Source organism: Leuresthes tenuis, unplaced genomic scaffold, assembly GCF_036924035.1.
Source record: "Leuresthes tenuis unplaced genomic scaffold, fLeuTen1.0.hap1 SCAF_6, whole genome shotgun sequence".
NCBI classification, from domain to species: domain Eukaryota; kingdom Metazoa; phylum Chordata; class Actinopteri; order Atheriniformes; family Atherinopsidae; genus Leuresthes; species Leuresthes tenuis.
Window position 1 is genome coordinate 8048528 of NW_027325360.1, and position 24936 is coordinate 8073463.

At 39.7% G+C, this 24936-nt stretch overlaps 2 protein-coding genes across 3 annotated transcripts in view; both read right to left on the bottom strand.

Annotated features, from left to right (window-relative positions):
* The window catches only part of hspb8 (heat shock protein b8), a 480000-nt gene that overhangs the window by 163372 nt on the left and 291692 nt on the right, over positions 1 to 24936 (bottom strand). The window lies entirely within an intron of this gene.
* On the bottom strand, positions 15707 to 23476 carry suds3 (SDS3 homolog, SIN3A corepressor complex component). 2 transcript variants are annotated; one of them, XM_072387408.1, is made up of 12 exons: positions 23272 to 23476; positions 21450 to 21519; positions 21258 to 21313; positions 20788 to 20859; positions 19960 to 19979; positions 19691 to 19847; positions 19211 to 19306; positions 19023 to 19084; positions 18900 to 18921; positions 18561 to 18666; positions 17694 to 17778; positions 15707 to 16434 (listed from the first exon to the last, which is right to left on the bottom strand). In XM_072387408.1, the coding sequence occupies exons 1-12, from the start codon at positions 23381 to 23383 to the stop codon at positions 16336 to 16338; spliced, it is 957 nt and encodes a 318-aa protein (XP_072243509.1). In that variant the 5' UTR covers positions 23384 to 23476; the 3' UTR covers positions 15707 to 16335. The 2 variants fall into 2 exon arrangements, with proteins under 2 accessions (XP_072243509.1, XP_072243510.1); XM_072387409.1 differs by lacking the exon at positions 23272 to 23476 and adding an exon at positions 22252 to 22660.

Genomic DNA, 24936 nt, shown 5'->3' on the forward strand with positions numbered 1-24936 from the left:
TGGTTCCAGCTCAACTTTGTTGTCCAAAACATGGTCACCCATGGCTCCAAAAAGCCCAAAACGGTGACAGCCAACAGTACAATTTACAAAATGTCAGTTTATAAACCAGTGACCTCACAGCAGCTGTGTCCATCATTCATTTACAGTCTACAGATCACACCTGCTAATCTGGTCCCAATTCATCAAAATAATCAGAAAGCATTTAGGAGGATGGTAAATACCAATAATTCAATAACTATACATTAGCTGCTTCTGTTTGTGGTTTTAAGAAAAAATAAAAAACATGCACGGAATATGCATCGAAAACATTTTGATCAAGACTATTGATACATAGATGCACACACCAAGTTCTGCCAAACCAGCAGATAGTATGATCTGAGAGTCCCACGCTGTCTTTGCTTCATTAACACATGACCCACAGTTTCAAAAGCTTTAAACAGATTATTAAAAAAGAGCAGCACAGTGTCGCTCGCTATCTGGAGATTCAATAAAATCGTTCGCTGCTTTTAAGGCAGCTGTCCTATACCTTTTTCCTAAAACCAGAGTTACAGTCTGATAAAATATCATTAGCAGACAACTCTGTTACAGTTGTTCCCTTACGAGATTCAAAAACCTTAACCATTAACCAGGACAGACAGTTTGGAAGTTGGCCTGTAGTTATTTAAGTCTTTGGGATCACCCCTTTTCGAAAAGACCATCACCAAAGGAAGATTTCTACATGGAAGGAATTTTGCAAGAGGCTAAAGAATGAAAAGGTGAAAAGGACAGGTCAGACATGGAGCAATATAACCAGCTACCAACTTTAAATAAACATGGCTCTAAATTATCCAGACCTGCTGATTTTCAGGCATCTAAACGTTTTAGGGCGTTGTGCACCTCAGATACCACGATGAAATTGAGAACGGACACATGAGAAATATGAATTAATTAAAACATCATATTAAAAGTTCGAAGTTGTTCAAAGTTTTGGCACACCTAATGGGAAGGAGCAATTGAGCCGGGGAAAGAGTGGTGATCTCTCCTGACAGCCGCACCTGGTGTGCCTTCCCCACACTCTGACAGGTGCAGCCGATGAAGCCAATTATACCACCAGAAAGAGTCATGAAGGGTGAAAAAAGTTACAGTAAACTGTTAGACACAGCAAATAAATCCTGAAGGTGGAAAGTCATGCCCTCTTTCAGTACAAATGGGAAACAAACAGCTGCCTCTCATGCTATAAGTGTCCAGGTCTAACGTTCCCAGACCTCCTCATATAAAACTATAAGCTACTGGAAGCACTGGCCCGACTCACTTACTTTGGGACTTTTCGTACCTTTTCATCATCAGTTTGTGGTTTATTTTGGTCATCGCTTTTATGACTTTTGTGTGAATATCTTACTGGAGATTCTTCCTGCCATACTTAACTTCACTAAAAAATGGCACATCTAGTTGACTTTTAATAGTTTGGCTATTTTTTTCCCAATTTTTTTTTTTGTTTTTTGACTGCCAGTATTGGCTTTTTCATATGCGATAATAGTCTCAGTTTTTTTATTAAAAGTAATTCCACAAGATACAACAGTAGAACAACAATATAACAAGGATAACTTCCATCCTTCCATTTTTCCCCATCTTTTTATATCCCTCCCACACTCCCATCCCAAGCACTCACAACAGACCCATAGACAAGAAAAACAACCAAATATAAAGAAAAAGAAAATAAAAAATAATAATAAAAAGAAGAAAAAATGAATTGATAATAAAAATAAGATAAAATAAAGGGGGAGGGGGGCTTAGTCATCACATCAACACAGAGATGTCAAAGACTCAATATGACTTAAGAGAGGTCTCCAGGTCTTTTCAAATGAATGTAAGGAGCCATTGAGGGAAAGTCATTGAGGCTTTTCAAGACTCATGAACAGTAATACCTCTTCAACCCACCTACCATTTAAGGAGTATAAGGCATCTGGTTAACAGGGTGGTGAAGGCAAGAACATTCTGTATAACTCTCGAGGTGAAAGGCTGTAAGAGGGCCCCAAACAAAGCCAAGAGAGGCTCAGGAGAGATGGTAGTGAGTGTTATATGCTGTGCCAAGAGTTTTAAAGATTTCAGACCAGAATGTGGCAAGCCTGGGACAGGACCAGAACATATGGGAATGGTCAGCTGGGGATTGTTTGCACCTGTTACAGGAGTCGTTTGCATTGGGATAAATTCGAGAAAGCCTCAAATTAGTGTAGTGAACTTTGTGTACTACTTTGCACTGTTGTAGGCTGTGCCTCTCACAGATTGAAGAGGAATGAACCAACCGTAGTACTTGTGCCCAGTAATTATAAGGTAACGTGACAATAGTCTCAATTTTAATGTAAATATGTCATAGTTACATGAAATATATTGACATTATACAGTTTAGCTCTTTGCTTTATCTTACTATAATTCAACTAAATGGAATTACAGAAGACATTTCCAAACCTCCCTCATTGGTTTTGATGGAGTTGACATATTGGATTGTAAATGGTATTGAAATAAAAAACTAATTACAATAGCACATCTTTGTTATAATATCTTGATGTGCTGCAGCAGACAAAATGTTGAGAGGGGAAGCATCCCTGATATTTTTTTGCCATAAACACAAGGTGTGTGACTCCGCTGTATATAAATAGCATCATTTCATGTCAACCATCATTACACACCAGCATCATTAAACATTGCCTCAGTCAATCAGACCTCCACAGAGAGCCTCAGGGCAAGGTTTGTAATGCCAGAGTCGTTGTACGCTGAGGTTTACAGCTGTCTGGGATCTGATGGTGGATATTTTGTGAACACATAGCTGTTGCAGTTTAATGGTGCTCCTTTTTAATACAATGAAATAATCAGTTAGAGTAGAAATGTTTCAAAATCCATGTCAAGAAATTTTAAATAAGGCACATTAATTATTATTTTTTTTTTTTTATGTAGATTTTTCAGTCTTGTAACATATAATGGTAAGTTTTAAGGGGAGCCGACTTTGCATCAAAATTCTTTATAGCTTTTTAAGTTGGTGTCTTTTTGCATATTTAGTTTGCAATTACGGTAAATGTTTTTTACTATAAAAAATAAAAATCTTGCTCACCCTGTAGAAATGTCACCAATCCAGGGTGACAAAATACTTCTTTTCTGTGGATAGGCCTTGTTTTTGGAGGACATACTCAGGTTGGAACCATCCACAAACCATCCATCCATCCATCATCTGCCGCTTATCCGAGGGTCGGGTCGCGGGGGCAGCAGCTTGAGCAGAGACGTCCCATCCACAAACCATGTGCTTTAAAACCACTTTAAAATCCGCAAGTTAAAAATAATAATCATAATAATGACAATTGTTTTCTGATTTAAACCAAAAACTGAAGGTTGTTTAAGTTACCGTAATAAATTGGACTTTTTCCCTCACTCTTCCTCAAATAATGGCAGATGGAAAGTGAACTCATCAGCATGCGACACCTATAACACTTGAGTTTGGTTGGTGTATTCTGATATGGGATGTTACTATAATTGTACTAATGGAAACAGATGTCATGTTCTATGGGACATGGCATCTCTAGAACAGCGTGCTGGCTGCCAGACGTTTGGTTCACCAGAGGCATCTGTCTGCTTTTCATCTCCACACGTCTTTCACATCAGAACTAATCTTTCAGAAACAATGTTGTAAATAGCAACCCCACTCACTAAATGAGGCAAGTGCAAACGAGAGGATCCCCAAACACAACAGCTACCCACATAGAGCTGTGTAGACTCCATGTGATTCTTTTTGTTTTTATGCCCTGAACATGATGGACCACAGACAGAAATAGACAAATTGCCTTTCTTGACAATCCAGAAATTTTAGATCACAATATTACCCCTGAAAGGCCATGGGGAAGGCAAAACAATTTCCTGACAAGTGCAAAGACAACCAAAACAGGGTTGAGAGGCAAATACTATTATTATGCAGAGCCAGCGCTGTACGTTGTCTGGGAAACTAATTGCTAGTCATTTTGCACTCAGTCCTAATAAAGCTAATGGAAGCAGAGGTATCATATCATGGTCTGGCAAATTTCTCTTTTTATTAGCTTAAATCTCTTGAAGCGGTCTGATTCTTTTGTACCTATTCCCGGGCTGTGCTGTCAGCTAATGTGCAGCTTTGAAATTGCTCATATAGCTACAGAAATGACTCAGGATGGTGGAAAGATTCACAACTGACCAACAACAGTGCAATCAAACTGATGACATCCCAGCACTGTCACGAACCATAAAGAAGGCAGGAACGACAAGATGGAATCCATTATCCCCTCCTCTCCTCTCCAAATGAGGCATCGGCAGGCACTCACAGCTCTCCTCAGTGCCTTGTGAAGACATCCCACAATCAATGGACTTTAATCACACCCATTTTCCCTCTTTTTTTACACCTCCATTATTGGGAGAAAATGTCCCAAGCTCTATTAACGCTAATAACATTGAAAGGGAGCAAGGTGTTCAGGTGGGTAAGCAGGCAGCATTTTCAGGAGAGAAGGGTCATAAGTTCACCACATTTATCTAAACTATTCTAACTGGAACAACACAAGGAGCATCAGAGCATTTGTTTGTAGTTTGGCTTCTGGTCACCCAATGAATGCAGTTTGTCCTGATTTCCTCAAGGTGTTTAGCTGCTATTTGTTTGGCTACCTTTATTAGCTAGTTGCTAACTAGCCTATTAGTTGGTTAAACTCTCCGTATCCTGCAGGGCTGTCGTTTATCATATTCACATTCACAAGTTCCCATGAAAACGGCTTGAAAACAGTTTTATCATTATTTGCAAATATTATTGTTTTGTGTAAAGAAGAAGAACAAAATCAAGCTACTTGCTTAGAAAACTGAATTGGTCATCTCGGTCACTTGTTGCTACCCTTCCTTATGAAAAATAATAGCATCTTGTAAAGACTGAGGCAAAAAAAATGGCACAGGAAGTTGGTCCTTTTCAGCTCACTGCCCAGGGCAAGAGTGTAATCTGAGTAATTAGTATTAGTCGCAATGCTATGTTATAGAAAATCACTCTGAAAAATACAGCAAAACACAACAGTGTCCGCAAAATATCCAAATGTCAGGCTAGTATTTGCTATTGCAAGCGTTTCAAATGTTACACCCATTTAACATTTAAAGTAGTGGTCAGGAACAGGCTTCACTTATGCATAAGTGTGGTGGACATGTAACAAGCTAAAGTAACTCAGACAGCTGTTACAGCAGGATGAAAATTGGGCTCATTTTAGCAATTTTTGTTCCATTAATCATTGACATGGTCATCTTTCAGGTTTTAAGCAAAAGTAAAATACAGTAAGACATATTTTTCATAAATGCCTGTGTGGCTGTTAGCCAGGTTAACTCAGCTGATACCAAAAAAGGCAAACAAGCCAAATTTGCCCTCTTGTAATCAACCTTACCATGTCATTGGTGCTCTCCCTGGTCTCTTGGGGCTCTGCTGACTCTGAGCACTGTATTGGCAGTTCTGTTTTACTTTAACTGTTGCCCTCATCCCTGTCGAGGCACCACCAGCAGTGCCACCAGCATCCTCGTTGCAATGTTCACGTTCAGTGGCAGAAAAATCAGCAGCAGCAAAAGATAAATAAGTGACTTTAAGACATTGTGATGCACCTGACTTGAACGCTTTCTTTCTTCTTTTTTTCCTTTTATCTCTTAAGTTTTCTGCACCACCTCATTTTCAAAAACATTTTTTAGCTATGACTTTCACCCGCTCTGTTCTGCGTATCTGAGTGATTGACAGAAGCACGGGAAAGGAGCTGGGACAAATTCATTTAGGCCAAAGTTAATTAGCTACAAGCTGGGGATGCACAAGACTATAGCCAATCATGTTACAATAAACCTTTCCTGAAACCTACTCACGTACCCAACCTGGGCCAGTAATCACAGTCGCTGAGGGGGGTCGTCAAAGTAGCTAAATCTGGCATAAGAAAAAGGATGTCATTGTCTCTTATATCCTCAGATTCTAGGGGTTGATGTCATGTTAGGTATTGCTCTGTCAGCTGACAAAAGTGCAAATAAGGTGCAAAGCTTATTATTAGAGCCTGTATTAGAGAAAAGGCTCAAATCACCCTTTTTATTTTTAATCAGTTGATTAGTACTTTCTTTGTAATTCAAATTGGTGGTGTGTTTGCCCCCTTATCCAAGACTGGCTGTAATTCTGTTTTGTTCAAACTTGTATATTCGGTGCATTCCACACTGGCTCACACTCCCCAAGACAAGTGAAGAAATCTCAGGAGAATAGACAAAACAACTTCACAAATTTGCCAACACAATACAGAAATACACCACAGGCTGTGATATACTTGTTGTTGTCATGATGACTCATGAAGTTGCTGAAGTTGATCATCTAAGAGTGTTGTTGGAGAATGACCTAAAATGCATGGCGTGTTGTTGTTTTCTGTATTTGGTAGTATGTGTTTGTTACAATTCTTTGCTTCACTTGTCTCTTTTTTTTTTGCATTTGTTAACAACTCAGCACCACTGTAACAGTCACATCTACACACATGATTGACACACTTTATCCTTTTTACACCTTTTATGTGGTGAGATATTAAACTCGATTGCTACTTAATCAACAATTTTGTTTCTGTAAAACTTGACTAACTTTACCACAGACAAAAAGTTTTGCTGTGTTATCAGCATCATTTTGTTTGTGTCTGTTCAGTCAAGTAAAATTTAATGAGAGAGATTTCACACTTGATGGATGGCCACACAACTAGGCATTTCTTACAAAAAATTAAAAAATCCAACATTTTGGAAAGTAAACTTCTTTATTTTCCAAAATGTTTTTGCTGCACGTTAGATAAGAACACTGATATGTCCTGAATGCTTTTTAAAGTGCTGCTCAGGCAGCAATACATCCTCTAAAAACTCATCTGTATACCTAAATTATACATTACAAAGTTTTTGCCAGGAAAAAAAAAACTCAGCTATTTTAAAAAGGCCTTCAAAATTGCTCAGGCTACGACTCTGCCTCCTCCTCATTTAGTGAATTTGGAACCATGAATATGCAAATCTGGCCCAACAGCCTTACTGGTCTCTGCTGCGCAAAGATCAATTCCAATATTGGTGACATTCAGCCACACGTTTCTACACCGTAAGCGTTTTAACTGTATGTTCGCTTAAAGCCCATTTTTAAAAAGAAACATTTGGTCAGGGAGAATGAACTCCTGGCACACTCGGATGACTCTCAGAGTGTTGCGTGCTCTTGCTTGGCCTTGCTTCTGCCGTGTACTGAAAGTTTGCTCTGCTCGCCCAGTTCCTGACCCTACTTGGCCCTGCTCTCCTGGAGCTATGCCTTCTGCAGTTACCCCCCATTGGACTGGGTGCAAGAAAGCAAGCTCCTTGCTGCCCCCTACTGCTTGCTGGCTGCAGTACTCTCCACCTTGCCTGCAGTAAATTCTTCTCAGCTTGCTAGCTTTTTAAAAAAGTTTCCTCACAGCACATGCAAATTGGCCATGGTTTCTCCAAATAGTCTACATAGAACACACATACTGTCTTACCTCATCTTTCTTTTGCAAATTTGTTATTATTAGAAAACACAGAGATTTATGTGTATTCTGTTTTTCTAAATTTGCTATAATGTTAAGCAGGGTCTCGTCCCAGACTATTTATTGGAATCTACCGGTGATCTGATTGTAACAAATAAAGCTCCAACAGGTTTGGGTGCAAATAGAAAATGGGACAACAAATGAGGTACAAATCAAATAAAACATTTTTTTAAACTGTACATTTCTGAGCTGTAGAACATTTTCCACTGTGTTAAACTGTGCCAAACCCAGGCTGCTGTCATGTGTTTGATTATTATAATATGACAGGAAAGTTACAACTAATTTCTTATCAAACAACAATGAAATTAAATTAAATTAAAGTAAGGGTGACTATATCCCCACACCTGATAAAGCTCAGGAGAGTGGAAAGGTTTATTTCCTGTCCTGTAAAGGTTGCTGTGGTGAAATAAACCACCGCTTGAAGGAGAGATAAATTGTATACATGCAGCATCCCCCATATGCCACCCTGTCTCCCACAAGGCAAGACATGATTTGTCTTTTCAAGGTAAGAGCCTCTGGAGGTGATGGAGCATCTCAAGGAGTCCTGTGAAAGCAGAAATTATGTGACAAACTTATTCTTAATAGCTGCTTACAAATGACTGGTCCATTTCTCAATTCATTACAGCCCCTATGTTCCCCTTTATCTTCAAGCTCTCCTGAATACAAGATGACACCACTATGGAGGTGACAGAGGAAATAGGTTTTAACTTTTGGGGATCTTATGTGGAGAGGCTAAGATAGCTCACATTAAAGATTTTACTTTTACTAAGAGCTGAATGTCAAAGTCAGCATGAAGGCTGTTGCTTTGAGCTGTGACACTGAGTTGTAGAGGTGCGCTCTTTGTTGGAATGACAGTGTCATAAAGGCATCCATTCACAGGTGTCAAAATAGAGCGAACCAAGAAAAAATGGTGTCAAAAATTGTGGTAGGGCTATACAATAACTTTAATGAGTGAAATGAGTCTCCAAACACTGACAGACCGCACGGCCGTAGAAGCTTGTGTCTCATTCTGAATATCAGTGTAACAGTTGTGCAAACAGAATACTAACATTACGTCTCACTTGAATTTCATCTCATGCCATTTACTCTTTTATTCCTAAGCTATTTGTCATCCTTTCCCTGTGAAATTTTTCATATCCAGACGATTGAGTGATTTTATGTTAAATACTGTCTCATCTTCGTCTGTCGCTTCTTTTGGTCATTTTAGTGACGAAGCCAATTCATCAGAGACATGTGGAAAATTCCAACACTTTGTTACTTGTTACTGCCCATAATGACATTGAATTCCTCATTCTTCATTTTTTGCTTTGAAATTCGCTGCTATTGTTTTGCCCTTTCTCACACAAAGTGCCAGCTCTTTGTGTTCAAGCGATACTGGCCTTGGATGTTGTCACAGCCTTTGCTCATTCAACTTTGAAAGAATACAGAAGGTTGACAAGATTCATGAGGATTATATCTCAGTGCAATATATATATATATAAGATAAAATATATAAAATAAGTTGAAATACGACCAGAGAAAATACGACCATAGATAAATCTACTTGAAATATTGTGCTGGGCAGAATTATTGGCAAACTAATGCAATTAAACTGATTTTGTATAATGAGAATATTTTGATAAAATATGCAAATTTATGGAACAAAAATTAATAAAACAGGATTTTATAGATTGAAAAAAGTCACAAACATAAAATCAACTCTAGACTGAATAATTGGGACCTTACTGATGCATTTAAACTAGTTCCTCAAACAAAGTATGAAGAAAAAAAAAACCACTGCACGGAAAGTAGGTGACTGTTTCCAATTACCTCTCCTCAGTGGTGAGGATAAGAGAAATTATACTATCAGAAAATAGTTGGGATGCTTCCAAGATGTATCATTATGGAAAAACAGAATCAGAGAGGTCTGTGAAGCTGGAAGTACCAGAAAAGACTCAGAGCTTCAGGCTGACTGGGAGCAATACTGAGTGACAAGAGGAACATTTGCAAAAGTTTTCACAGATAAGTCAAAGTGTTTATGGAATTATATTCACTGGAGGGATGATAACAAAGTACGTCTCTTTGTGAATGCAGTACATATTTCTTATTATAGGAAAAGAGAAGAAGCTCATCCAAAATAACCTCTTCCCATGGTAAAAGGATGTGGATGTGTCAATTTTCTACATTATGCTGTGGGGATGCTTTGCTGATTTTGTTACTAGAGAATCTTCCCAGGGCCTTTTAGAGTGAAATGTTTTACTTTGTGTTAGAAAACTAGATCAGAGGTGAAGGGCTTTCATCATGTAGAAGAACAGAGACCAAAAAGCACAGCCAAGAGAACAAAAGAAAGGTTGAAAAGGGGAAAAAACAGACTTTTTTTCAAACTGGCCAGTTATGAATCCTGAGCTAAATCCCACTAAAAACCTTATATAAATCTGCGACTGTATGAAGGACTCTTTAAACATGTAGCTTAAGCACATAACAGTGAACGAGTAGCTGAAACAACAAGTCAAGAGGATAATAAATAATTTTCTTGTAGTTCCTCTTCTATATCGTTTAACAGCATTTAACAGCGTTTATCAGAGTGGCTATTGATTCAGACAGACTACAATAACTTCACTTTATGTGCAGAAGTCTGGTACTAAAGTCTAATCAGCCAAAAAGTTAAAAGAATTCATTTTTCAAAAAGAAAAAGTTACCAGTGCGAATACTACCTTCATAGTCGCTCGTGCTGATTAATACTTTGTGTCTTTGTTGGTTAAATGATCAATTCTGAATCTCTGTTTTCTTTAAAATCATTGACAAAGTCATTATATGTATCCTCTCACCCGTGAATTAATATTTTCCTCTTGCCCAGGTCCGTTAATGGCCTTGTGTTCATAAGTGAAGAAACCACCTCAGTCAGGAAGTCACATGGCAGGAAACTCATGAATTCCTAACTTGCAAAGGCAAAAGTGAGCTTTGATAATGCTGCATCCTTTAAAGCTGACGGGAAAGACTGCAAGACGAGCCTCATGTGCCGAAGATGCTAAACACAGAGGATGTTAAAGGGAGACTAGCATCATTAGGCAATTAGGCTTTAAATTAACAGAAGGGCTGTGGTTAAAGAAAATAAAGTTTCATTTGATTAACCTTTGCTAGTTTTGAAAGCATGCAATTTCACAGCAGGCAGTATTTAAAGAATGGAACATAGTTTATTGATGTAAAAGACAAAAGTGACAATGTAATTCTAACTTCAATTTCTTTGAGTCTGGTTTATTTAACAGCATTTGTGACTTTAAAAAGTGGAGGAAGACAAGTGGAGCACCACAGCAAGAGGCTGTCCCTGCTTGACAACATTAGTGTTTAAAATGATCACAATGTGTTAAATACTGTTGCTTTCGAGGTATGTTGAATGCTACACAATTTGAAGCTGAAGCAGGGTGCAGATAAACATGAGAAGGCAAGATATTGTACTCTGAGCCAAGTTTATGATGAATAACGCTCTGCAAATCAAAATAACTCACTGAATGACACATCTTTTTGACCTGACTGTCAAACAAAGTGTCAGGGTTGTGTTCTTATTTAGTTTTGAGTTGGTAGTCACTTCAGACACCCAAATATATGCTCCCAACCACTAAAAGTATCTTTTAGAACCTCAGTTCAAATCAACCCTCAGATAAGGATCTTGTTCTGTAAACAAATTCATCTCCCAGTGCAGACCTGCTGGAGAGTGATAAACAAGAGAGCAGTTATGCATACATGTACTCATACACTCGTATATAGATGGCCTTGAGGGGTTGTCAAGAACCTCCCATCCTCTTCTTTCACCACCAGAAGCATATCAAAGTCTGCCTGGATCCCACTCTCCGCCCTGCAGCCATGTATCCCAGTGCTAACATACAGTGGAGCGAATGCTCAAATCAGGGGAAGAGGATGAAAGAGGGAATTCACTGCTGTAGCCTGGAGTGGCACGAGATTGTTGGGAGGGTTGTTTGTATGCACACAAGCAAAACCCAGTTAAGAGTAAAACAGCTCCAATGAGATTTAACCACAAACACTGGAGCGCGGGAATGACTTCTGGTCATCGAGGGCTGAAGAGCTCCCTTTTTGTTTTGGGGATGGTAAGCATCAGCTGGTGTTTTACACACTCCGGTGAACAGACAGTGTGCATGGAGTAAATTGATTCATCACCAGAGACCAGAAGTGCTCCTATTTGTCCATTGCCTACTCAGCATATTGATCCAAGACATTGTAAAAAAGAAAACCTGCAGTGAAAACCTTTGGGCGGTACACGGTGTTATTTACAAAGCCTGGACGTGGACAAATCAGGGTAAGATGGGCTGATTGGTGAGATGTCAAGATTATAAGGGCGCAAACATGCCACTTAAGTGCCTGTTGTCTATGTATGTCAGACAGACAATGAATTGAAATGGGAGATGAGTGGTTTATGAATATTTCAGTTTACATATGTTTAAGCTCAAACCCATTTCTACAATGACATACAGTTAAAGTAACAGAAGCCGAGAGTAGTTGACAATTAAGTTGATTATTTTGTTCTAACATGATAATGAAGCCTGTTTTTTGCATGATAATAACTTAACTCATCTTATTTTCTAAAGATATCAGCCTTTTATTCTCTCAAAATCACATGATATAGTAACCTGTTATCATGAGAAAACAAGAATTTGTTTCTCACGATCACAAGGGGATTATGAGCTTGAAAATGGGTGGTGCTATCTCCTAATTTCATTGTTCATTACTGCTATCACAACAGTTGGGGAGGCTCTATAACGTTAAGTCAAGGCATGCATGTCATACTTTTTTCTTGGACTGAGTTTAGTGAATTTCTGTTTCTTGAGCACAGACATCTGTGGGCACCACAGGTAAGAGTTTAACCAGGCATTCAGGCATTGGCTGCCCCTCTCACTGTGATCTCACTGTTTGTGGTGACAGGAAAGCAAACTTTACATGACCGAAGTAACAAAACACAATAACCTCTTATTACTGAAAACTGTCCTTGTTAAATTGAAATAATGAGATAGTTAGCATGTGATCTTGAGAGTATTGCAGCCATTAAAGCTTCTGTATTAAAACTACATAAATGTATCATACTGTGTAAAGTTACTGTAAACTTAACTGACAGGTGGACTGAGTACAGCTGTTCAATGTGTTACAATGCACTGCTCTGCTGAGAAAGCTTGAATCTTGGCTGTCACGTGGATATTATTTTGACACTTGCCACCTGAAGTCACAGGCTCTCCCAGCAGGACAGCTTTGGGCCCCAAAAAAGTGTTTAGGAAAGGCCCAAAGAATAAAATTCTAAAAAAGTCTTAGGTGTTCACCTGGCCTCCAAGCTCCTCAGATACCAATCTGAATGTGATCTCATGGTATCTATGGGAAGCAAACCTAATCCACAGAGACCTTATCCCACAATCCACAGGACTCAGTGTAAGGTTGGTGGTCATAATATTATGGATAATCCTCCTATGTGTCTAGCTTTGTTGTTTAACTTCAATGTACTTCAATGTTTAACTTCACCTAATTTGGAGATATGTGTTTTTCACTGCACAGGAAGGGTGACAAAAAGGCTCGAGTGACGAAAGCTCTCTTGACAAATTAACTGGCGTGAAAGCACAATATTCGCCCCTAAAATGTAATGGAATCTAAATATAAGGTGGCACATATTGGGAATGCTTGGGTAAAGTTCAAGTAAATTGAATATATGCTCAGTTATGGAAAAGTAAATGTACATTCCAACACATTTCATCACTTTGAGACTGTTTTGCATTTAACAGAAGAGACGTTCTGAAACTCTGTGATGATTGTGTTGATAAGTGTTTATCAATCCTGCTGTACATAAACCAAGTGTACCAGTTGGAGTATACATTAATTGCATTGTCATAAGAATTATTAATGTGTTGGAATAATTTGTAAATTTAACAGGCACAAAAAAAAGAAGAGTAAAAAAGTGTCAATTAACCAAACAATGGGAACCAAGTTCTGCTGTTTGTAGATTCTGAAGGTACCAGGGGCAATATATAAATATATAAATATATATATATATATATATATATATATATATATATGAAAGTATACATAAGACTCAGTTGGATGCTTCCTCATTTCAGGAGCTGACATTTGACATGTATGCAAGCTGTCAAGTGACTCAGTTCAGTCAAAATGGCCTGTCTGAAAGAAACCCTTCTGACCTAGAATGAAGAGCTCAAATGTATATATTTTTGTGGCCTTAACCAAAAGCCAGACATGCCTACAACCAAGGGAGCAGACATCGGCTCATTTCACGTCGTCCCAAGAAACTGAGCAAATACACCTCGCTGGCCCTGGGCAGCGAGCCTCTTCACATGAGCCTTGCAATTTGTGTTGCATGGAAAATAATTGCCCTCCTTGCCAGGCAGTGACATTAAGTCAAGAAAAGTGAAAAATACCCCCCTCCTAAAGTGATAGGACACATGGGGAGGAAGGCGGACTGCTTGTTTGGTAGAGACCTGTGCTGAATGCCAAGTATGTCAGCTTTTTACAAAGAGGAGGAATGTTTGATAGAGGCTGTGTGACAACTTGATGTGATGTGAAAGAATATCCCTCTGATTTGGACTCTGAGTAATGAGCTGGCAAATATAAAACTCAAATGCTCGTCCTTACCATCTCATATTGCTTTATGATACATGTAGGATGTTGTGAGACACACTGAAGCTTTACATTGGTCAGTGGACTCCTGATTGTATGCGTCTGCATTGTAGGGCAACATTATTAAACACATACAGTTTCTATAGTCAATGGATCGGTAAAGTACTTGCATGAGAAAAAGGCCACAGATATTCACCACGTGGCTCTGCAGCCCCTTTCAGCTTTAAGATCAAAGTCTATATCATTTGAGCTCTAATGATAAAGACTTCGCCTTTATTTTAATGTATCCTACTACCTAGTAAGGTAGAAAACTGATGCTTAAGAAGGGTTTCATTTCAGGGCAAACTGTGACGTTTTCAGAACCCAAACATAGGAGAAATGACAATTCCTGCTACAAGTATGGATTTTGTCTCTCAGTCAGACTAATCTTTAATACTACTGGTGAGAAAAAGAGAACCAAAGACATTTCTAAAACAGTTTCCCTGAGTCTGACTGAAAACTTCAGGTTAATAAATTCCTACTTATCTCTCTCAACTTCATGGACACTATGGAGACAACTTCCACAGCTGAACCAAATCTTATCATTAGAGATTCCAGTTGAGGGCGTAAAAAGTAGCAGTGGTGGAGTTACACATGACTGTTGAAACAGGAATTCTTAACCCAGTACTTCTTACACTTAAATCTTATTTTGTTTTAGACACTTACGCTCACTATCCAGTTAGGTTCAACTTTAAAAGTACTTGGTTCGGGGATCTCCATCCTGGGCTTCAGGGCGGTGCCTGATTTAGTGTCTTTTTCAGACGGAATTTCTCTCACCTCTTGGTCAGTCGTCCACCGTTCTTGTTGCAGCGTTTTCCTCATTTTTTAGAAGTCCTTATAGACCCATCACACTGATAATGTAAGAGCCCATTCCTATCTGACTTTGGACAAGAAGGAAAGTTTAGACAGTCTCCTACGGAGTTTAATGGTGATGGTTTTCTATTACTTCAAATTGTTTTGTAGGTCCAGTTTTTTGCATCAGATTATTTTAGCACGCCAGTGGATGAGTTGGAGAACACAGGCTGGACTGTTCTGGTAATTTCAGTTTAAATACAACAATGTGGAATTACTATGCCTGGCTGTTTTATAAGATCAGGATGTTCAAACTGCACCTTTACAAATGGCACTGTTTAGCTGCAACAGACCGCAGGGTCTGTTTCATCCTTGATTAAAATGGAATGAGATTTAATCACAGTTATCCATGCTTCACGCATAATATGAGCTGTAATGTGGCTGGTCTGCAAAGGCGTTTGTGTGGGTAAACAGTGTCAACATCCATGTGCATCCAGGATGTGAGCTTCCTCAGCAGAACTCTGCATCATACAAAGAGGAACTTCTGTCAGTGGGTTTCATTTTGTTGCCTGATCGGTGTGTGTGTGTGTGTGTATATATATATATATATATATGTGACGGCTTCTTCTCTACAATACCAATGTTAAGTTTAATCTCAGGAAACCTGTGGGTTAATATCACAACCATTAAACCAATTAGGCTTTTATTAAAATGAATAAAAAGCAGAAAATATTTTTAATAAAATTAAACAAAGTACAAGTCAACAGTCGGCCCAGCTCTCCACATGCAAATACAGTCCAACTAACCCAGATTGTTCTCATAAGGAGAGGGTAGCGTGAAAAGACAGAAAGGAAGGGAAATGAAGCAGACATTAAACATACACACACATTTGTTTAATGCACACGTTTAAACTGATCATTTTACCAGAACCGTCTGCACAACAAGTAATCTCCATTTCTTAGAATGTTGAAAATGACTTCTCGTACAAACAACCATCAGCTTCTTCAGGAGGGCGATTCATGATACACAGCTCAACCTGAGGCAGTTCCTCGTCCGTTTATCACCGCCCTCTCTCAGAGCGACATGCCGCCGGTGAGAGGTCAACATCGGGCCGTTTGAGACAAATAGCTTAATGATAGATTTTAAGAAGAATTCTTTGACCACAAACTGAACACATGTGCCACATGGTGACAAATAATACTGGGAAAGAGTCAGTTGTGCATGACCACAAAAAAGTTGCTGCAGCGATGCATAAAGCACGGAAACTCTGGATGAATGAGTGAGTTAATGGATGGACAGATAAACAAACAGATGGGTGTTGGGCGAGGAGCTGTGGGGAAATGTTTCATGCAGCAGACCGTCGACGGATGACGAATGTTCCCCTCTGCAGCTGTCCCAGGTAGATCCTCATCTTTGTACTGTCGCTCGTCTTCCTCACCCAAATCTGTAGCACAAACACAGAGGAAATGGTGTCATTTAGATTTTGATCTATCCCACAGAAGCTGTGAGGGTAAAGGCGTGCAGACAGGAACCATTTCCTGCATGCCAGCTCATTAAGAGACAACCAAAGGTCGAATTTATATACACAGCTTAGAAACAAATGACTCAATTTACTTTACACTTTTAGAGAGGACATAGCCGTCATCATTCCCTTTGTATTTCCAGCATGTAGAAGATCTTCCATTACATTCTTCATTACATTTCAGCAATAGTCTTGTTTTTAAGACATAAATCAGTCATTACAAGTCAAACCGAGTAAAATGTACAGAATGAATCTGTGGCTCTTCCCATTCAACCACCAAAGAAGTTCCACTGCCAAAGATTGACCGTTTTCAATTGTGTATACCTTTACATTTGGTGCTTTAGTGCTTACTGACTGCATCAGGTCAGTGTATGAAGGAAACATGTCATTCAGTGGAACCGTGTGGCTCATATTGACAATGCCTAAACATTTCTGGGAAGCAATGGCACTCTATGGCACACAGGAATTGAAAATTTATCAAGTTTTGGCAATGATAGAAAAGAGGGGTGAATATTCAAAGTGATGGCAAATAAACACGCCTGCGGCCTCAACAAAATTTTCATATACAAAATCCCTAATTGTTGATAAAAACAGCTAAAAAAAATTATTCAAAACATTAGCTGTGTTCTGCAGTCTTAAAGAACATGGACAGACCAACTAATGGGCCAAAAATTAAAGAGACGCTGTCAACTTAGCATTCCAACTCTGAGAGTGGGAGGAGAATTGTGGCAACTCTCCTTTCTATGGACCTGTGGGCTTTTTCCAGTCATAGACTACAGGTTTTGGCAGTTGTTGAAGGCCCCAATCATAAACTCCACTTTATAGAAATGGCTTTAATGTCAAACTAAAGCCCAGGTGAAAGATCTGTGTTGCCATTACATGTAAATTTCTTGACATTTGTTGACTTCTGTGGTCACTGATTGTTATGCAACATATGGACAGCACTGAGGTGGGAGGCTGGTGCTGACAAAAATACAGATTTTTATAACAAAGGTCTTGGACCCGACTGTTGGTATACATCTATGAAAACTGTGATCAAATACTAATTTGTAAACACAATAACCTGAGATGCATCAAATCGCAAAGAGGCTAGTTGAACTGAATCATGACGCCAGCAAAGAGTCACGCGTCGCCCCGAAATATCAGTAAACAGCTCTGTGTGGACGAGAACTAAAACTCACCTCATTGGTCCCCACTGAGCTGATGACACAGCTGATTTTTGTGTTGTCTTTAGACTCTAGGTAGATGGCTTGGCTCTTGTGGTACCTGTTACCATAAAACAACACAAAGCTGCATTAATATGTGCAGAATTCGCTGTATGAAATGAGAGACACGCATACATGTGGAGAGTGAAAGGGTCCAAACATAATATCACACAGCTTTCTTCCAGAGACTGTCCTGACTAGATAATTGGAATGAAAAGTGAGAACCAAAAGTCTTCTTCTCTTTTCTTCCTTAAGGCCACAAACAAGACAAGACAGAGACTGCTGGAACCAAAAAGAAGAAACTGACACTTAAAATATTTGATCATTAGGAGCCCACTGAAGAATTATGACGCGTGTCTCCATGATGCTCTTTGAGAAGGCTTTCTGGTAGAGGTGTATTATTCAGCCACAAAGAAATACTTTGCCTTGAAAGAAAAGCACGCATGCCTCAATGCTCCCCTCGCTCAACTTTCTCCATCTATACCAGCAGGTAATAGGACTGAATTCTATTATCATCTCCCCTCTGTAAATGACCTTATGTTCTGACATGCCTGATGCACAAGCTCAGCTCTCAAACAGAAGGACATCAGAGCTGTGACTGGTCAAGGACTTCTATTATCTTCACATATGCATCACAGCAGAATGTAGTGTTTGTTCCGATGCAGACATATTCCCTTCAGCAACAAAAAGAAGCTGCCATCCAAGGTTTTGTAAAAGGACTGTTGGATAGAGCCATCAAATCTGTGGCAATGTGGCCATCTAGTGGTGACATGAGCTAGGCTAACGGTACCATGTGAGAGAACCCTTCAAAGGTCTGTTCTGAGGATGCATCTTGAAATTCACCATCTTTTGTCGTAATAAAGTTTCCCCTCTTCGATGCGGGCCTCGTAACGCTGGGAGGGGTTCTCCATGGGAGCAGAGGGGATGTGCTCTGGTGATGAGGGAGACACTGAAGAGGGAGACACTCACCATTAGGATCACCGTACAAAACAAACGGATCAAGGAATGCATGCTTTATGGAACAGTTCTGGGACACTTTTGGAAAATGTGTGAATAAGCTCTCTTGACTGCCTGTACAAAAAAAAGCTGACACGCACATTGTTTCCAAGACGTTTCCCTCAAACCTATTCCTTTAAAAGGACGCAGCTAAACGTGTTAAATCGACTGAAAAGGGTGACGTACCTGGCCGCTTTGGTGATTTAAGCTGTAAAAGACAAGGTGTGAAAATGTTTACAAAGAGTAATATGAACACATAAGATGCAGCAGTGACATTCAGTAACTTGTAAGCAAAGCAGAAACACTAACCTTATTAAGTGTTCTTAGATCTTCCATTATTTGGTCATCTGTTAACAAATAATTAAGCTGAGGTTTGAAGAGTAAAGGAAGGCCCATTTTTTCAGTACGAGTGAATAAATACTGCCAGGAAAAGTAATAATGACTGATTTCCCCAGCACAGGTTTATGTAACAAACTCCAAGTTCACATGAAGGATATCTGGTGCGGGTTTTCTCCGTTTGTCTGGTATTGGGACTGGATCGTTGGGCCGTCTCCTCAGCTTCCTCGTCATGATTGGTTTTACTTCCATTGAGTCTGTGGATGAAAGAAAACAGAGATAAGCAATAAATCCAGGCTCCAGCTGGTTCAACACTTATTTATTCCTCTGGGAATAAACTAAACACTCAAGTCTGTGGTTTCAAAACATTTCGATTGAGATCATTGCCATCTGTCAAATTTTGGAAACAAACTTGATAAATGCCATGTCTGTGGAAACTGGGCACACAAAAACAACAACCCACGCGAGCAGTTTTAGAAGAACAGAACAGCAGCGTCTCACCTTTCTCTGAAAATAACTTAATATCAGAGTGGAAAAGGAGAGATAAACTCATATCCTCCCACACACACTTTTCTTAACCCCATTTTTCTCACTTTTGCTGAGCAAGTCGCTGATTAATAATGGTGCTCTGGCTCCCTTACCGCCCGTCAGCTCCATTGTTAATTTCTCGTTCTCAATCATCTTCTTCTTTTCCTCCAGCTCTGCAATCAGGTTTTCCTTCAGTTCGACCTTTTTATCGTCAAACTCCTTCACCGCCGCCTTCTTCTCTTTGATGTAGTTCCTCTCCACCTGTTCCGTCTGTAGAAATGACGTCAGAAATTATCGACAAAGCGGGAAAACTAGGCTGGCCTGCTTTTCATAATAATATTAATAACACCACCTGCTAAGCAGTCTTGTAAAGGATACTTACCTCAAGTTGGAGAAACAAATCTGTAAAGGGAAAATAAAACACAAGCGGTCAATTAAAAAGAACACGTGCATGTTCTCCTCTCATCAGACAGGTTTATTGCATGGCTGTAATAGAAGTGGCAAACAGGATGAAGCCAAATGTTCGTGTGATTGATCGAGTCACATGTTCCAAACGTCAGAACTGAGTTGAAACAAAGGTGTGGCTCTTTTTGATGCCCAATGCTCAAAAAAGGCCGAATGTAAGACCATAAAGACTCCCAGTAAAAATGTACAAACTTATCGTCAAGGCAGGAAAATGGTGTCTGTTGTAGCAGAGGCTGCACTGCTTTCAACCATTTGACATTCAACAGCCAGTTGATTATTTGTGAAAAAAACGACAGATCCTCCAAATCCATTACCCCTTCCTCTTCGTTTGTTGTGCATTAACTAAGCAAATAACAGCAAGAGATATGTATACACACACACACACACATATATATATATATATATATACACATAAAAAAAGATTGTCATCATTCTGATAGGCACGCACACGATTTAATCAAAAACTTTGCGAATCTAAAGAAAATGGAAAAAAAGACAACATGTGCACTCGTTTAACTGATCACGCCATATGCGCCTGTGCTGTGAGTCAACATGAAGCTGCAGCAACATAAACCGGACTGTCACACTGCCAGATGGTTCATTGTTTAAACAGTTAACTCAGCCACGATGAGCTGAACGCCACCTGATCCTGAATAAAAAAAACCTGTCAACATCAAGACTTCAAATCAGGGTTTTCTTTATACTACTTCCATGGAAAAGGAAGTAGCAGAAAGTGTGTTCTTGCCTGCGTTTCGAAGTCTCTCTTTGTACTGCTGGTCCAACTTCTTCATTCTCTTCTGGTACTCCTGCAGCGTACCTGCGAAAACATAACGGCGGGTCAGCTATCAGGGCACGATGAAGTAAAAGGAAAAAGAAATGAAAAGGTGGCATCTCAATGAACTCCAAAACACATTTCACAAGACGAGCTTTTGAAAAGTTGAGCTTTGTGGAATCCTTTCTGAAAGTGTGTTAAAATGTGTTTAAAACAGCACAACCAACAATCTACCATCAGGCTGAGCAAAGATGGCCCCGTGGGACAGCTGGTGGTGGTGATTATTCAAAAAATGAGCTGCTCCTGGAAGATGACCGTTTGTCATCACCCGTTCCTTGGCTGCTTTCTCTTTTTAGCCAGTAATAAAGGCTAAAATATATATCTAAATGAATCCCCCTCCACACACAAGTTGCACAGGAATTCTTGATTTATTTTGTTTTTACCTTCTTGTAATTGCTGCAGCTGTCTCTTCAGGGAGGCCAGTTTGTCTTGGTACATTCTGCAAGGAAATAAACCGCCACAGACGCCCTTAATCACTTAGCTGCAGCATCAGCACAAATGCAGCTTTTTAAACCACAAATTAGTTTTTATTAAAGCTGGAAAGGCCAGCTATATAATATCTGCAAATCACTTACTGCTCCTTGATTTCTACGTAGTCATCCTCATCGTGCTTTGCAAGATCTGTTTCACTGGCATCTTCTGTGTCTGGAAACAGGAAAGCAAAGAGCTGACTCACGTTTTAAAAGTCTCTGCTGACTTAACTTTTTAACACCTCCTGTCAGAAAGGTGGATTCAATTTTCATAGGACGTGCGCGGCACTTGTGAGGCAATGGTGAACACCCTCCGTGGGAATGCCTCTCCGGTTTGCTGGACTTGGACACACTGGGAAATCCACATTTGCCACGATTCACACGAGACATCCACGAGCTGACACGGACGAAAAGTTCGGCTAAGCAAGTGCTCAACGGTGCACATCTCAAGTGCGTTTGATGAAGTTTCATTAAACGACACTAATGCCACGGGCAGTAATGTAGCCGCTGGTCTGAGTGCCAAGAATTTGCCGCATGGTGTGATTAATCAGTCCGGTTCCCGGCTTACTTAGTGGGGCTGTCAATACAGTGTCATGTCTCTGAAAGCGTTGCGGACATGTTTCGCGATGTGGCAAAGTCGAGAGTCGCCTTTGTAAGCGCCGGCTAACTTAGGTCTGCCTGTTCTGCCCTCAAAACTCGAGACAAGCGAGGTAAAGGCCCAGTTAAGCTGACACAGCAGCTTTCATTTTCAGTTAGCATTAATGCGCTAGCTGAAGTTAGCCCCGGCCGCTGTTTAAAGAGTAACCCGATTCTGTCTCACGCTGAAATCAGAAACGTCAACATATCCAACGGAGAGAACAGAAACCCAGCTGCTCTCTGCTAAGTTAGTATCGGGACACTAGCTAACCTTGTAGTGTTGTCATCGCCTTGATCTCTTCTTGCCTTTCTCTCCGTTTCGCTGCGATCCGTCCCGGCTCACTGAGGAGTGTGAAAAGGGCAGAGCAGTGGACACTGCGCGCACGACCAACCTGTCAACGCTCAGAGATAACGTTACGTAGCTCGGTGGCTAATTAGCGCTATGTAGCACTCGGCGTGTAGCATTAAAAAAAGGTGCTCGGAAACGTTTGCAATTACTTTGGGGGACGTCACAAGTTAAAACACGCTGAAATCCTGTATATCACATCGGAACTTCTCCTGATAATTACTCGGGTTAGGACAACGATTTTATGCCGTTACGATGACCTGAAACGTCAAGCTTACACACGTACAAATGATGTATTATCTCATCACGCATGCATCGATTTGCATCAGTTGATGCGATACCGTAATAACACACCTACATGTGTTCTTTTTTATTTTTTCCTTGCATTAGTGTAAAAGAAGACGTGACAGTAACAAAATACCCCCCAAATCGGGAAACTGTCGTAGATTTGCCCATAATGTCTCACTTCAAATATCGTAAAACCAGTGTGGCAAACGTAGTTACAGCTGATTGGTTTCTCCAGTCAGAAAATAGACGCTAGCGGGTTAGCATGTAAACAAATATGCGTGTATTGCTAATTCAAACCATTGGCTCAATAAGCCACTCACATTTGAGACATCATTGAAAGCAAGTCGTATATCAACACTTTACCTGCCTCAAGAATGTTTCCTGGCAGGCGATAACTGGGCTAACGTCACGTAGCCCATAAGCTAACTACGTGTGACTGAGGCGCCCGCTGACCTAATTCTCCAGCTTTAAGAATTGGGGGCAACATTTTGCCTAAAACACATAACACTGTTCGCAAAAAAACAGACACCCTTCGGGACAACTGAAAACTTTTCTTTAGACATCGCTACGTTTAAGCAATAACCACGCGTTTCCGTTTCTTCTCCAGCAAGTATACCGAGCCCGACGGTTAGTTAGGGTTTTAGTTTTCAACGATACCTTCTTCCGAGTCTCTTCCCCTGAAACTCCGATCATCATCATCTTCCACGCTGTCGAGTTCTTCTTCGTCGTTGTAATAATCCACCATGGGCGATAACAAAGTCGAAGCCATTTACCTGTTTGGAAAATGTAAACAAACACAAAATAAACAATCGATTTGTGTTTTGCAACCTGGTTGAAACTGAGCCTACAACTGGTAGGACCCCGCAGTGTCAAGCTGTCTAAGCATGCGCCTAAAGATTACTTCCGTAATAATAGCAACATAGAAATGTACTAAAAACATAATTTGGATTTTAAAATAAAACGATAGAATAAATTCTATAACACCAGACAGAAAAATTACGTACATTCTGTTTCTATGTGTTTTCGGAATAAAATGTAAACGGGCATATTATGGAACAGCATGGGTTGTGTGCCGTCTATTGTTGGCGCTCTGCATTAGTTATCACTCACTCAGGCATCAATGAGATGCTGGAAAAATGTTTTTTTTTGTTGTTGTTGTTGTTTTTGTTCAGGCCACTGGGATATATTTTTGCCCCTTCTCTTTGTTTATGTGTGGTCTAAGTGGTCAACTAAATTACTCCTAAGACATTTGCAATGGGAAGTGACCAAAATAGCACTGAGAATAGATTTTCCCACTTTTATTTAGGCCGGTTATTTAAACAGTCATTTGCATTTTGCGTAAAGTTGGTAAGATGAATGCTTTGCCACCTCCAGCACACAGTCGCAAATGAAATATGCAATCCATCTATTCTTATGGCACAGTGATGGCATCACTGTAAGAAATTTAGCACAGAGACTGCAGAAAAGCCTTGCAATTAGGAATAACATGCACTGTGCCCAAAAAATCTTGAAATTATAACATTAGCTACTATTCCAGCTGACTGGCGCTTTAACTGGGTAGCAATGTTTACATTATTTGAAGACTGGGTTTAAAATTCCCTGGATTAGTGAATTTCACATTAAAATAAAGCTATGGCAGAAATGTTTTTGTGGCATAACAAAACTTTGCGTCATCAAGCAATCAATTTACCCAAAAGAGGTTGAAAACCAAGCACATTCTAACATGTTTGCCAGTAAAACAAGTTGTTTAAAGACTTTTTACTGGCAAAAATGGGATACTCAATGCCAGAGTGCCTTTCAAATGGTGAAAGGTTTACCATCCGAACCCTTTTATTGGAATGTGCCTCAGGAAATGAAATGCATAAAGTGCATGAATGTACATTAACAAATATAAGTAAGTTGATGAGACACAACATGAAATATATTGGGATTAACACTTTCTGCAACAACAAAAAAGCAAAGGTCAAATAAACATAGGAATCTTTTTTTCAACTTGCATCTTCCCCGCAGTCCCCATGTTTTCTTTATTTGGGTTTGTAGAGCTTTTGATCGGTACCTGTGGACTCCAAATCCACCACCATTTTAATGTGAGCAATATCAGCCATTTGAGTAAATATGTAGGTGCATCTTACAATAATCAACCTTTTCTCCGAAAGTCATTCATATCATACAGCTATTGTATCTGGTAGTTGCAATATCATTTTTTGTTTATTTTATTTAGCCCAGTGTCTTGGTGGCTAAATTTGCAATTAAATAACCCTTAAGCTGGTACTTCTATAATTTTGTTCTTTAAATTTTATACAGTAAAAATGTTCTTATGGG

Bases quoted from the DNA above. Each gene is read 5' to 3' on its own strand.
- suds3 (XM_072387408.1), bottom strand. From the start codon at position 23,383: ATGGCTTCGACTTTGTTATCGCCCATGGTGGATTATTACAACGACGAA. The intron at 21,520-23,271 runs GTATCGTTGAAA...TCCTGTTTCCAG, and splicing joins GGGAAGAGACTCGGAAGAAG to ACACAGAAGATGCCAGTGAA. The intron at 17,779-18,560 runs GTGAATTTCAAG...TTATGGTAACAG, and splicing joins CTTTATTACGACAAAAGATG to GTACCACAAGAGCCAAGCCA.